This window comes from Mytilus californianus, unplaced genomic scaffold, assembly GCF_021869535.1.
Source record: "Mytilus californianus isolate M0D057914Y unplaced genomic scaffold, xbMytCali1.0.p SCAF_3, whole genome shotgun sequence".
NCBI classification, from domain to species: domain Eukaryota; kingdom Metazoa; phylum Mollusca; class Bivalvia; order Mytilida; family Mytilidae; genus Mytilus; species Mytilus californianus.
The window spans coordinates 8428586-8442186 of NW_026262679.1; the positions used below are offsets into that span (position 1 = coordinate 8428586).

The 13601-nt window shown below is 31.5% G+C and overlaps 1 protein-coding gene across 1 annotated transcript; it reads left to right on the forward strand.

Annotated features, from left to right (window-relative positions):
• The first annotated feature begins 9645 nt into the window (after nt 1-9645).
• LOC127733369 (toxin CfTX-A-like) lies at nt 9646-12895 on the forward strand. The gene is made up of 2 exons (XM_052242739.1): nt 9646-9684; nt 11540-12895. The coding sequence occupies exons 1-2, from the start codon at nt 9646-9648 to the stop codon at nt 12794-12796; spliced, it is 1296 nt and encodes a 431-aa protein (XP_052098699.1). The 3' UTR covers nt 12797-12895.
• The last annotated feature ends 706 nt before the right edge of the window (nt 12896-13601 follow it).

Sequence of the window (13601 nt, forward strand, 5' to 3'; positions counted from 1 at the left end):
GGATAAGTCTCGGTGACTGGATTTATAACCAAACACTAATAATTATTCCGTTTAACATGGATATAATTTTATTCGGAAATTTATGAAAAACAGAAAATAATAAAATAAAAAAATTTAATAATACTATTATCAAAATTCTTTATTTATAGAACAAAACTGTGTGAAAATCAAGTCAGTTTTGCAGGGCTGAAAAATTATCTAAAAGAAAATCTAATACTAGAAAAGAATATATTTTTTAAAACAAAGCCTCTTCATATTGCCAACCTCGACTGGGACCTCTGGCTTCCATTACTAAAATAATTTACACTTAACAAATTAGCATTACCCTATGTAATGTTACTGTGTATATTGTTTTAGCCTTCTCCACACCACCATATATGTTTTTTTAATATATTGTTATATGTTTGTTTATTGTTTTTTGTTCTTGTTTTGTGCCTAAAACCACATGTACGTTTTTTAATAACTGTTTTGTGTATGTATGATTTTTTTAAAATGGAAAACCAACTTTGCCAAATTTATTTAATGTTGTATCTTAAGACACACGCTAGTTTTGATCAAAATATATTCTGCTGCCAAAAATCCAAATTTCAGTGAATTTTTTTTTCTAGTTTTATTTTTTTTATTTTTGTTTTTATTTTGTTTTTGTTTTTACTTATTTATTATTTTCTCTTCTCTCTTTTCTTTCTTTGTAAAATAAAATTCTCTCTTTATTGAACAATATGGAAATAACGGATACATAATAATATAGTGTATATATTTTATAATTTAGAATACTTACAATTACTAACTATTTTCTATCTAAATATACAATCTAATCTTACCGGTACTTTCTGTATCCAACTAACAAATGTGAAAGTTTTCAATGAAGTATGTAAAATTAAAAAAAAAAAAAAAAGAAAAATTAGAATTTTGTTAATGGGATATAAAAATCTTTAATTTTCTATATAAATCTTTTTTTTAGAACACAAAAAATAAAAAAATATAATTTTAAAGAAAAATAAAATTGTCGCTCAAGTAGTTTTCCAAACGCAATTGCAGGATGACGAATTGCAGGATAGATTTTTATAACGAAAATTGCAGGATGAGAATTGCTGGATAGCTTGACACTAGTTAAAAACAGTTATGTGGACGTATCTTTCTATTTTTAAAAACCTCGCCGGGTCGGCGGTAAACGAAGCTTCGCTAAAAAACAATGACTTGTTATTCCATTTTCTTCTTTTTTGTTTGTTATAAATAAGAAAATAATAAATTATAGAATTTACTCTATTCATAGCAATTGTACAAGTTCTCGGTACAGTTATTTCGTCACAGAATCTATCGTACCTCGGAAATGGCGGCGTTGAATCAGGATTTGCTTGTTAGCAAAAGTTAAAGTTTCGAGGTGGCCACAGGCCTCGACCACGCTAAATATTGATGCAAACTGAGTCAAAGTGTCAAACAATCAAAATAAGAGTAAAATTACTTTGGTCGAGGTCTGTGGCCAATGCGAAATTTAACCAGGAAGTGTGAAATTCTTTGAGAATTTTGACATTTTGAGCGTTCCGGTTTGAGTCCGGGTATTACGTCACATTAATGACGTCACATTAATGACGTCACAAAAATATTAATTTTTACTATAATAACAAAAAAACGATATACGTAGATATGTTTTAGCTATAACGGATCCACCTTATTAGGTCTTTCCACTTTTTCCGTGGAAAGACCTATTGGTTTTGTTCTGATTATTATTTTTTTTCTTCCGCCTAATTTTTTTTTTCCTTCGCTGTTTTTTTGTTTCGCAAGATGTCGCTTAGACATATGGTATATGATATCGAACACTTAATATGCTTTTGAAACTGACACCGCGTAACCAAAAACTTTTCGATGTAAGAGCTACCTCCCCGAACAGTGTTTTTCTTGTTATTACTTATACGTCGCAACCGCATAAGAAATCGACTGATTTATTTTACCAAATTGCTCGTTATATCCTCAGGATGATTTGATTAATTTTGACCGAAGCTATCCGGAGACTCTATATGAGAGTTATTTCCCCTTATGCATTTGATATAAGTGATGTGCATTTGTAACTGAAAAACCATAACTTATAGAGACCTGAGGTCTTTTGATTTGAGGTCCTCAGACCAAAAAAAAAGAAAATAAGGTCAAGGTCAATGGTCAAGGTCATATTCTAAATTTTGATTTTGGCTTATTATCACTTATTTTCAGAGATTGTATAAGATATCGACAAAATATTTTTACAGAATTGTTAGTTGCGACATGTCGTAACACGTGAATTTTAGTTGAAAGGGTATGTAGACATGTTATGGGAGTTTTCGCCCCTTTTATATCTAATATTAGCTGTATGGTTATATAACTCATTAGCAATATATAGTAGAGACCTAGAGTGTTCTGATTTGAGGCCCTTGTTTCATGACCTTGGAATTGGGGTCAAGGTCAAAGTTTGATTTGACGTTCTAGATTTTGACCTTTGCTTTAACTTTTAATGTATGCCTGATAAAGCTATGGTACTTTGTGCATTAAGTTGCAAGCCATATGACCTTGATAAAATCAACCGGAAATGACCTTTTGTAAACCGGAAGTAGCTTTTTCTTGTCCATATTTAATGTAAAAGTACATAGTACCATATATTTTTGGAATCAGTTTCAAGTAAACTATCAAATGATACCGGAAGTGACCTTTTTCAAACCGGAAGTAACAAATTATCTCCCTTATTTCAAACAAAAATGTATAGAAACCATATATTTTTTTATTCAGCGTATAATAAGCTATCATTTGGCGCTGGAAATTACATTTCTAACCGAGTTTTAATATTTTTCACATCAAAATATATCGTTTCGAGTGGAAAGACCTTCAATTGTTCTCTGAACAATTGGTTTTTAATTTTTTTTTCTTCCGGCTTATTTTTTTCCTTCGCTGTTTTTTTGTTTCGCAAGATGTCACTTAGATATTTGGAATATGATATCGAACAGTTTATACGCTTTTGAAACTGACACCGCTTAACCGAATACTTTCCCATATAAGAGTTAACTCCCCGATCACTGTTTTTCTTGTTATTTCTAAGGCTTCGCTACCATATAAAAAACCAACAATTTTTTTTCCAAATTGCTCGTTATATCCTCATGATGTTCTGTTTTATTTTGACCGAAGCCGTATAGAGATTTATTTCCCCTTTTGTATTTAATTTAAGTGAAATGTATTTTTTACTGGAAATCCATAAGTGAAAGAGGCCTAGGGCCTAGGGCCTTTTGATTTGAGGTCCCTGGTCCATAAAAATGAAAATGAGGTCAAGGTCAAAGGTCAAGGTCATGTTCAAAATTTTGATTTGGCTTGTTTTCTCTAATTTTCAGAAATCTTATAAGATATCGACAAAATATTTTACAGAATTGTTAGTTGCGATATGTCGTAACAGGTAAATTTGAGTTGAAAGCGTACGGAGACATTTAATGGGAGTTTTCTCCCTTACATTCAAAATTACACGTATGGTGATATAACTCATTTATCATATATAATTAAGACCTTGGGTCTTTTGATTTGAGGTCCTTGGTTTATGACCTTGAAATTGAGCTCAAGGTCATAGGTAAATTTAACGTTCTAGATTTTGACCTTTGCTTTTACCTCATAAGTGTACATGATAAAGCCATGGGACTTTTTGCATTAGGTTGCAAGACATTTGAACTTGAAAAAGCCAACCGAAAGTGACCTTTTGTAAATCGGAAGTAGCCAATTTTGTATTAAATTAATGTAAAAGTATATAGAACAATATTTTTGGAATCAGTGTCAAGAAAACTATCAAACAATACCAGAAGTGACATTTTTCAAACCGGAAGTAAAACAATTATCTCCCTTATTTATATCTTTTTGTATAGAAACCAAATATTTTTGGAATCAGCGTACAATAAGCTGACTCTGGAATTGACATTTTAAACCAAATTTTAATATTTCATATCAAAATAGATCCTTTTTGGTGGAAAGACCTTCAATTGTTCTCTGAAAAATTGGTTTTTAATTTCTCTTTTATTTTTTGTCACCCCATAGAGCCAATATCGGCACTTCGTGGCCATACTCCTTTGTTCGGGCCCGTCCCTTGGGTTTCAGTTTTCCTTAATTTGATATTTGAACTCTTTTATATCGAAGGTTGCATTTACATATTTTTCTACAAATAAGTTTTCGATTAAAATGAAGTAATTATTTACATAGGCGACAATGGTGGCCTTTTTTTTTGTTCTGCGTTTTCACGATAAAATTTCCGTTAATGAAACTCAAATTCTGAATTTGCAACACCTTGTGGTGAATAAAACTGCAAAACAAATATGGTGCCGAAGCCTTTTTGATAGAAAAATATAATTTTTAAGGGTACTTTATGGTTCCCGAATTTTCGAAATAGTATGAATGAAGAACACCCCTTGCTTTAATTTTGCACTGAAAATGTTGCTCATCACTGAGAGTTTCCTCCAAATTTCTTGCTATTTCTACACTAATAGCCAACACTTCATTTCTCATTATTTCATTTTTATTTTCTAATTAACAGGGCAGCAAAACATAAATTTACTTCTACCTATTATCTTTGATGTAAAAGCTAGGTGGCGCCAGTCATCTTTGATTACTTCCTTTTAACCTATACTGAGATATACTGAAATAAAATCGGACAACCTTTGCATTAGTTGATTACTATATACCCCTACTGCTTACGTTCAAATCTGTGGATTAAAGATACAATTGTTGATCATTTAAGATGACTTTCTTAACAGGTGCAGAAAATTTTACTTTTTAAAGACTAGGGGGCATATACCAGAATATTTTGACTGTTTGTCTGTGTTTAAAAAGAGCTGTTTGATTAATTAATTTCGATTTAGGTCTACTAAAGACTTGAGGCTGATCATTTGATAACTATGTCCAAAGTACATGTTTTTGTCAGGAATATATGAAAACAGTTGCAAGAGCGAAACAAAATTTTATGAAATATACACTTATACATTATGTACAAACGGCTGAAATTAAGATTTGATCATTGCTGTTATGTTTTTTTTCATGTGAACCGTATACAGAATATTCAATTCGACGGCACTAAGAAGAAAAATGACAATGGTAGCCATTTTTGGTTCTGCGTTTTCACTATAAAAAATCCGTTGATAAAACTCTCAAATTGTGAATTTTCAAAACCTTTGGGTGTGAATAAAAACTGCAAAACACATATGGTGCCGCAGCTTTTTTGATAGAAAAATTGCGTTTTTTAAGGGTACTTTATGGTTCTGGAATTTTCAAAATAGTATTAATGAAGACCAACCCTTGCTTAATTTTGCACAGAAATTTTGCTCATCACTATGAGTTTCCTCCAAATTTCTCGCTATTTCTATACAATAGCCAAAACTCATTTCTCACTATTTCAATTCTGTTTTCTAATTAACACGGCAGTAGAAAAAATATTTACTTCTACCTATTATCTTTGATGTGAAAACAAGGTGGCGCTAGTCTTTTTTAATTCCTTTCTTTTAACCTTTCGATTCCGCCCTCCCAGTCATTAGTCTTATTTTGATTACCAGTCAATAAACGATTGGGTAATTTTTTTTAAGGATCAACAGATAGTGACTTTACTTGTGTGTATGGTTGATACAAATGTAGCTGTGCATAGTATTTGTTTGTTTATAATCCCTAGACTGCAAATTGTTTGTACAAAATATTCACACATGTGATGTGGTATTTGCTATACTAAGTATATGCGTATTTGCATTACACTTTGTATAATTGATTAATATCTCCTGTTTAGATTAATAAACACCACCTTTGGATGATAGCGCAGACTTCTAGTTTGATAGTCCAATATATCATTATTAGCACCAAATATAAATTTTATTCATTTACTTATTTATTTAATGACAATTTGTCGCACCTGGGACTTCATGAAAAAATGCAGTCTCTTGGTCCCAGGTTGTCAATTCCTCCCTTTTTTCAAATATCAAAGACTGCAAGCTAATTCTATTTTTTAATCAGAAACCATTATTTTGTTAAATTGCATATTGCATTTCGATACTATGCGAATAAAAGTCTTATAATGTGTTCATCAAAAGAAACATTTTGTTTTATTGTGTATAACAGATTGTACAGTGAATTATGAAATCGTTTGTTATTTAAATTGTGTTCCAGGTTAAATGCCTGTTAGATATTGACAGGGACAGGACACGTGCTTTAAGATTAAGGTAGTAAAGTATATAAACACTTTAGAATTTTCGATGAAGGAATAATTGTGAAGTAATTGTATGTGCACTTATAAAGAAACACATTTGTGGTGAGTAAAATACTATTACAAACAAAATAATACAATTATGAAGTATGTAATATAGATATGTATTAAATATAAATTATAAAATTAACTTATATAAAAAATGGCGATTGTTGGAAAATGAAGGTGTAAACAATACTTTAGTTCAAAGTGTGCCTTTTGTATTCAAATGATAACTATAACTATAAAACCGAGGCATAAGTTATTTTATAAGAATGTACATATATATATATATCTACAAAAGAGCAAATAATAAGGAAAGAATAAGCAATTCCGACTATTAATAGTAATTAAAATATTTGAGATAAACGGTCAAATTTACCTATTCCGAATAAGTGTAACAGTTGTTTTTTTTATTAAGCGATCATTTTGATAAAATCATTCATATTTTTTTCAAAAATAAGGACGATAGATGTTTCATTAAATGCTGTTTTGTTGAATTTAATGTCGTTCCGACCTTTCCAAATACTAAATTTTCCCGAAAACACTATAAAATTTCCAATATTTATTTCCGTTTCATGAAGATCTTGATTATATCAAATAATCATGTTTTGGAAACAAAGTTCAGCGGTATATGTATGCACAGAGATAGCAATATTTTTATTTCTTCAATGACGTTTTGAATTTTATAACCATAATAGAATAAATGATCTTGGGTTTCAAAACATTTGCCACATAATTTACATAGGCCATCGGACTTTCGAATTTATTCAATTCAAATTAAGTATATTGTATACTATGTACTGATTTCCATTGGAATTGGAAAATATTGTTTGATACAGGCAGCTTGTGAAGCTTTTTTTAGACTGATTGCAAGTCTAGTTCCGTATTAAATGTTCTATTCCATTTAATTTCACATTATGCACTAGTACATTTATTTATTTTTTTGTTACAAAATATATTCTCTTAAAGAATGCTATTTTGTTAACGTTCGGTCATTTTACTTTTAAGTTCATACCATGTAGTAACCATCTTTTAGTACAAATTTGACATATATACTTAATATTAATTCCATTTAGATCTTTACAGGTAAAATATGCAATACCAAATGTTTTGTCAAAGTGTTTTAGCCAGTATTTGGCAATTGCATTCCATCTTTGTGTTGTACTTTCTTAAATTCTAAAAACTAATTTTACATGTTTGCTTTTTATGAAACTTTTCAAACTGATCATTTTGATTTCCCCCGAAGCTTTTATCTAGACAACATAATTTTCTGTCGACAAGGCTGACTTAAGAGCCAAAAACAAAATCACAGAACATTGAGTTGTTTTTTCTTTATCACACTCATTAGGTATACCCCTCATCGCAACCTCGTATCCCAAAATAAGTATTAATTGTTTTTTTTATATAATCAATACTTTACCTCTCTAAGTTAAAGGTCTTGTTTTCCAAACGTGAATACAGTTTTTTATCTTGCCAATTAAGGAATCCTATATTTTACTGTAATAAATGTCATAAGCTTGGGGCAGCTCTATATCTTTTATGTTATCCTTGATACAGGATATTTTTTGAAACTTGGTTTTTTGCCCTTTAAACAATAAACAATAAACAAGCCTTTTGTTTTATCAAAGTTATTTTGAAACCGGATGCTTTTTCATATATTTCTAACACTTCAAAGGCTTTTACAGCCAATTGTTCGGATTTTTTAAAAGTTGCTTATCGTCCGCAAACATTGATGATTTAGTTTCAATATGGCCGTTTACCGTTGGTATTTTGATTCCTTGTATTTCTTCATTTGCGCGAATGACATCTTTGTCTGATTGATCTGCGTATTGAAAATGATTTAGACAGAAAACCATTTATTTTAATACATAGCTGGCATTTTGAAAAAGCATTTTTGTCCAGCTACAAAAATTATTACCAAATTGAAGCCCTCCATAACGTTTATACCCCATTCGACTCTATCAAAAGCTTTCTACTGGTCTAGAAATATAACTAATCCCTATATATCCTCATGTGCTACATATTCAATAATATCCTGTAAAAGTCTATTTCCATCACTAATAGTTCTCCCCTTTTTGATCCGATTGAATAATTTTATTTAATAACGGTTTTAGATACTCTGCCAATATCTTTTATATAATTTTATAATACGTATTCATCAAGCTTAAAGGGCACCGTTTTTTTTTTAATTCTAGCTCCTCTTCTTTATGTAGTATCGTTCCCTGTTATTGCGATTTACTGAGTTCATTTTCTACATATACTTCCTTAACTATTTAAGTGAAATCCGTTTTGATAAGTTCCCAGTATATATGATAAAATTCTGATATGATCCCATCCCTTCCCGGAGACTTATATTTCTGAAGATTTTTAATTGTCTTTCTTAATTCATCAACGTCAATTTGTCGTTCTATATTTTGTCTATCATCATCCGTCAGTTTCCTGTCATTACGTCCGATAAGTTTTTCTGCGCTATTTTTGTCCACACCCTCAGTGATAAACAACTCAAAGTAAAATTTAACCTGTTCTACAAGTTTTGAATCAATGTCATTTCATTTACATATTTGCCGTCCGGTCATTTTTATCGATTCCATCATTTGTTTTAGCTTTCTGTTTTTCTATATTAAAGAAATATTGTTATTTTAAATGAGAGCAAACACTTCCATAATGAGATAAAAATGATAATTAATTTAAAGATCTTAATTCTGCCTATTCCTTCTTGTTATAGTTACTCTTTTACTAAAACATTTTTTTAATAATTGCCAAAAAAACAAAAGTAGGCAAAAATGACTTTGAATGGTAATATGTGCCGATTGTCAATTCACTTATTTGTAAATCTTATTTTGCTTGACATTGTTGCTTATTACAATTTACTCTTTCTAATATTGCTCTCGTTAAAAACACTTAAATCGGAGAAAAATTTCACTGAAGGGCAGTAACTCAAAAGGAGTAGACAAACTGGTTTTTATCATGTTCCCATGTCTGTAGATCTTATATAGCTGACCGACTTTGATGTTTCAAGTTTGAATTCTCTCTCTCTGTTTTATAGTTTTTTCAGCATCTTGTTTTTGCTGATTGCTTTAGTTGTGTACAGTTTCTCTTTATCGATAATAAGTTTAACAAAACACAAAGGATACAATCATCATTAGAAGGGGGGATGTTGACTGAAGATTCATGCCAGATTTGACTTTCTTGTAGATCTTGCCTGGCTAATAAATTTTGTTATATAAGTTTTTCTATATTTATTGCAGTTTCAAGATTACTTTTAATTCGACTTAAAAATTAGTAACAGTCGTCATTTAAGGGCATAACGCCTAAATTGAGACAATGGGCAATGGCGGTCATGTTGATTAAACAGTCTTGTTGGAAATGTTTGCTATTAAATTTTCCATCTATCTATAAAAGTTTTCAATACAAATAGCTTAAATATGCTAGATTACCTCCAAGGATGCTGTATGATTCAGCTGGTATGTTTGCATTAAATTGATACAATAAAAAAAGAATAACATTTCAAGCACAAACGCAAAATCAAATATTTATTCTATATTATAGTATCTATTTATCATAAGAATGATAAGCTTTTGGTTCCGATTTGCCCAGTAATTTCAGAGATTCAGATTTTTGCACAAGTTTACAGACGAAGATGGCGGATGGCAAGAGATCAGAAAAGCTTAATTTGCCCTGTAGGCCAGGCCAATAAAAACACGGTACAATTCGGCGTTTTTTTTAAGTTATTTTTAGTAGTTTGGTTATATTCTATCTAAAATAGTTTTCAAATAGAATAACTGTAATTTGTTAAAAGCTGACATTTAATTTTTGTTCTGAAAATTTTAGGTTAGATCAACACCTACCGACCATAATATATCGGTAAATTAAGCCAAGAACTACCTTTTTAATTTCATTGTTCTATTTTTACCTGTACTAGCCATAATGTTTATCAGGTGGCAACAGAATATGTGCTTTTTACAGAATATATGCTATGCATTATCACTGTTAGGTTTAATAAAATTTGATAATGCAGTTTTAAAGGGAAATATTTCAGACGGACAGTGTACAAATAGTTATCAAAGGTATCAGACTTATAATTTAATACGCCAGACGCGCGTTTCGTCTACATAAGACTCATCAGTGACGCTCAGATCAAAATAGTTATAAAGCCAAAGAAGTACAAAGTTTAAGAGCATTGAAGACCCAAAATTTTAAAAAGTTATGCCAAATACTAAAAAAGGCTACTACAGACTACTGTGACGATATTGACCACTTAACCTGTGTTGTAAACCTATATATATGCCAGAAAAAAACAGCCTAAGAACTTATTTCGAATGATTTAAAGTTTCATGAACACTAAATACAAACAAAAAATATCTATGATGTTTTAAGGCAGGACAGGAGACAACATGGCTGATGACTAACTGAAATATACATGAGTAAAATCATGCCAGTAGATTATTTCTGTTCTTAAAAGGAATTTGACTTTCTATTGAAAGAAAGAATTACATTTTAGTTTCAAAATTTCGGAATTTTGTCACAAGGGATCAAAACATTGATGATTTCTAGGCATTTTTCAACTACACGAGAATGACGTCTTTAGTCTTTGGTAACGATTTTGACCCCTCACCTTTCAAAAAGGATCTATAAAACAGTTCATATTAGTCTGAACCCAAACATGTATGGTTGATAGGTACTTTTATATCAAGTAAGGGTCGTTGCTAAGAACTTTTGACATGATCTGGAGCTCTTGCATTTAGCCTTGTTACCAAATAAAAGCAATAATCGTTCTGAACAGTTTATCTTTTCAAAGTATGGGTATATTTGAAACCATTTCTGACAAAATCCTTATTCTAACTAATTAAATGTTATATTTTAACGAACAAATGGTACAATATTCAGTTAAATTGAAATGTGTGCATGATAACTGCCTGAAAATGGTAATTTTTCTACCTCAAAAAATTAAATTTTGAGCCAAAATCCAAGGAGACCATTGCAATGGGGACAGAAACACAATTTTTGTCAATATATTTCCAATATGTTTGTCGAAAGCTACCAACACACAAAATTTCAAAGCAATCTGAGACTATACGTGCCCCAACTTTGTTGGTGATTACAGGGTATTGCTATTAAATTGTCCCGAGTCTAAAAAGTTAATAATTGTTTTCCTTGTCTACTAAGAAAATGTACACGGACAGACTAAATCTATTTATTTTCAGCTTAGTAAAATCTTTTTTATTTTTAATTGCAGACATGAAAGTACAAAAGCGTTCTGTTCTTCTGCTATGGATTTTGATGATGTTGGTTTTCATTGCGACAGAAGCTAACTAACAGACATCGCTTGGAAAAATCGGATCAAGTTTAAAGGCCAATCAACAATTAGCAAAAGAACAACTAGGTAAAATAGAAAAATATCTTACAGATGACGATGGATTGAACGGGATTGCCTCAACAATAGACGCCGTCGGTAGTGCAGCTCCATCTTTGACAAGTGGTGATGTCGCAGAAATCGTCTCTGGTACATTAGACATCCTATCATCAATTACAGAACTGATTCCAAAAGTCGGTCCGATAATAAGTAGCATTTTTACGGTGATATCTGGATTGGTAAGCTCAATAGGTGGCGGTGATACGGACATTGGATCGGTTGTTAGGAAGGCTATCGATGAAGCACTTAGAAAGTTCGACGATTCCAACCTTAGAGCAGAAGCATACGGTACTGAGAAAGTATTTGGCGATTCATTAGCATACCTTGACGGAATTACCGATTTACAGGAACATGAACCTTCTGCTCTGTCTGCACATATTCCTATCTATTCTGGAGTTAAATTCCTCGGAATAATACAATCAAAGATAAGAGACAGTTCAAAAAGCCAAGATGAGCAGCAGGTCAAACGGGCAATTGAATACACGCGACTTTTTGTAAAGCTGACTGTCCTTAGATCCGCCGTTCTGTGGAAAATGTACATCACTGTCAAACAAGCAGGACATAGTGTGTCAACAGCGAATAGCATTCAAAACGTAATTCAGAATATGAAAACGAACGACAAAGACTTCTTAACGTTTTTGACGAATCCCACATACCAACAAGCTATTTTCTTTGTACACTTGAAACCATCTGAGTTGCCTGAAGTTTCGAAGTATTTAGGCAAATGTCAACTTGCCTTTCAGAATCTGGCATTCTTAGGGGAAAGGTCTCGTAAACTTCGGACCCAAAAATGGCCAACCTGGTATGCATATATGCGCAATGATAAGTATGGTTCAATAACTGGAACAACAAATTTAAACAATCAAGGATACTTCCTCTTTGATACGATTTCGTCAGCAGACAATACTTTCTATTTGCGTTCAGTGAAATGGTCTGAATGGTATGTGTACATGAGAAGTGGAGCACAGGCTAGATTGAATGGGTGGAAAGGAAATCCTGGCTCTAGTGGACAGTGGAAAGTAATCAGATTTTCTGATGGGTATTACATGTTGTCACCAGAAAAGTGGCTTGACTGGTTTGTCTATATGAAAAACGACCCATCTGGAACAGTTCGTGGTTGGAAAGGCGACCCTGGAGAACAAGGACATTGGATGATAATATAAAACTGTTTTAATAGAAGCTGGATGGATTTCTGAATGCGTTTTCTTCTTCAGAGTGTATTGATTTTATGAATTACTCAAATAAAACCATATTCATATGTTTTTCACACGTTATTTGACCTTTTAAAAGCTGCTGATAAATTTTATTTATTCACACCCTATTTTGCTTTGTTATATGATTGTAAACAAAACGTGGACTTGCATAGCACCTCGGAAGTTTAAAAGATAAATATCTCGCAGCGTTTGTAACTTTTGAAAGTCTTTTTTATATATCTTTACTGAAACATAATCTTAGAAATTCGTGAGTTTTCTTTCGGATTCTTAAAATATTATGTCGTATTTTTGAATGTGTTACATAAACATTCAGCGATATTTATTTTAATTCTGACCTACTATCCATCAAGGATTAACGTCCTGCAATAAAATTATATTTTTACAACAATAAAAATGTTCAACTAAATGTTCAATTTAATGGAAAACATGACATAGTTTGGTCGTTTTAACAACGATGATATGTGTAAGTATTGCCGATGAGACATCTTTCCACTAGAGAAAGAAAGTCTAATACATACACAACTACGGGTCACCGTACGACCTTCAACAATGAGCAAACACATACCGTATAGTAAGCTGTAACAGATCCAAGGTATGTCCAAAATGTGCATCAATCCAAATCAAGCAAAAAACCGACCTTAATTTATGCTTAACTCAATAAATGAAAATAGCTAAGGAAGATAGATACCCACAAAAAAACCAATGGGACAGCTAAAAAAAAGATGTTGCAGCGTAAACATGTTTGTGATTGCTT

What these genes read in the sequence shown, in the direction of transcription:
- LOC127733369 (XM_052242739.1), top strand. Translation starts at nt 9,646, where the DNA reads ATGCTAGATTACCTCCAAGGATGCTGTATGATTCAGCTG. An exon ending in GATGCTGTATGATTCAGCTG is followed by an intron (nt 9,685 to 11,539) that starts GTATGTTTGCAT and finishes GCTAACTAACAG; the next exon opens with ACATCGCTTGGAAAAATCGG.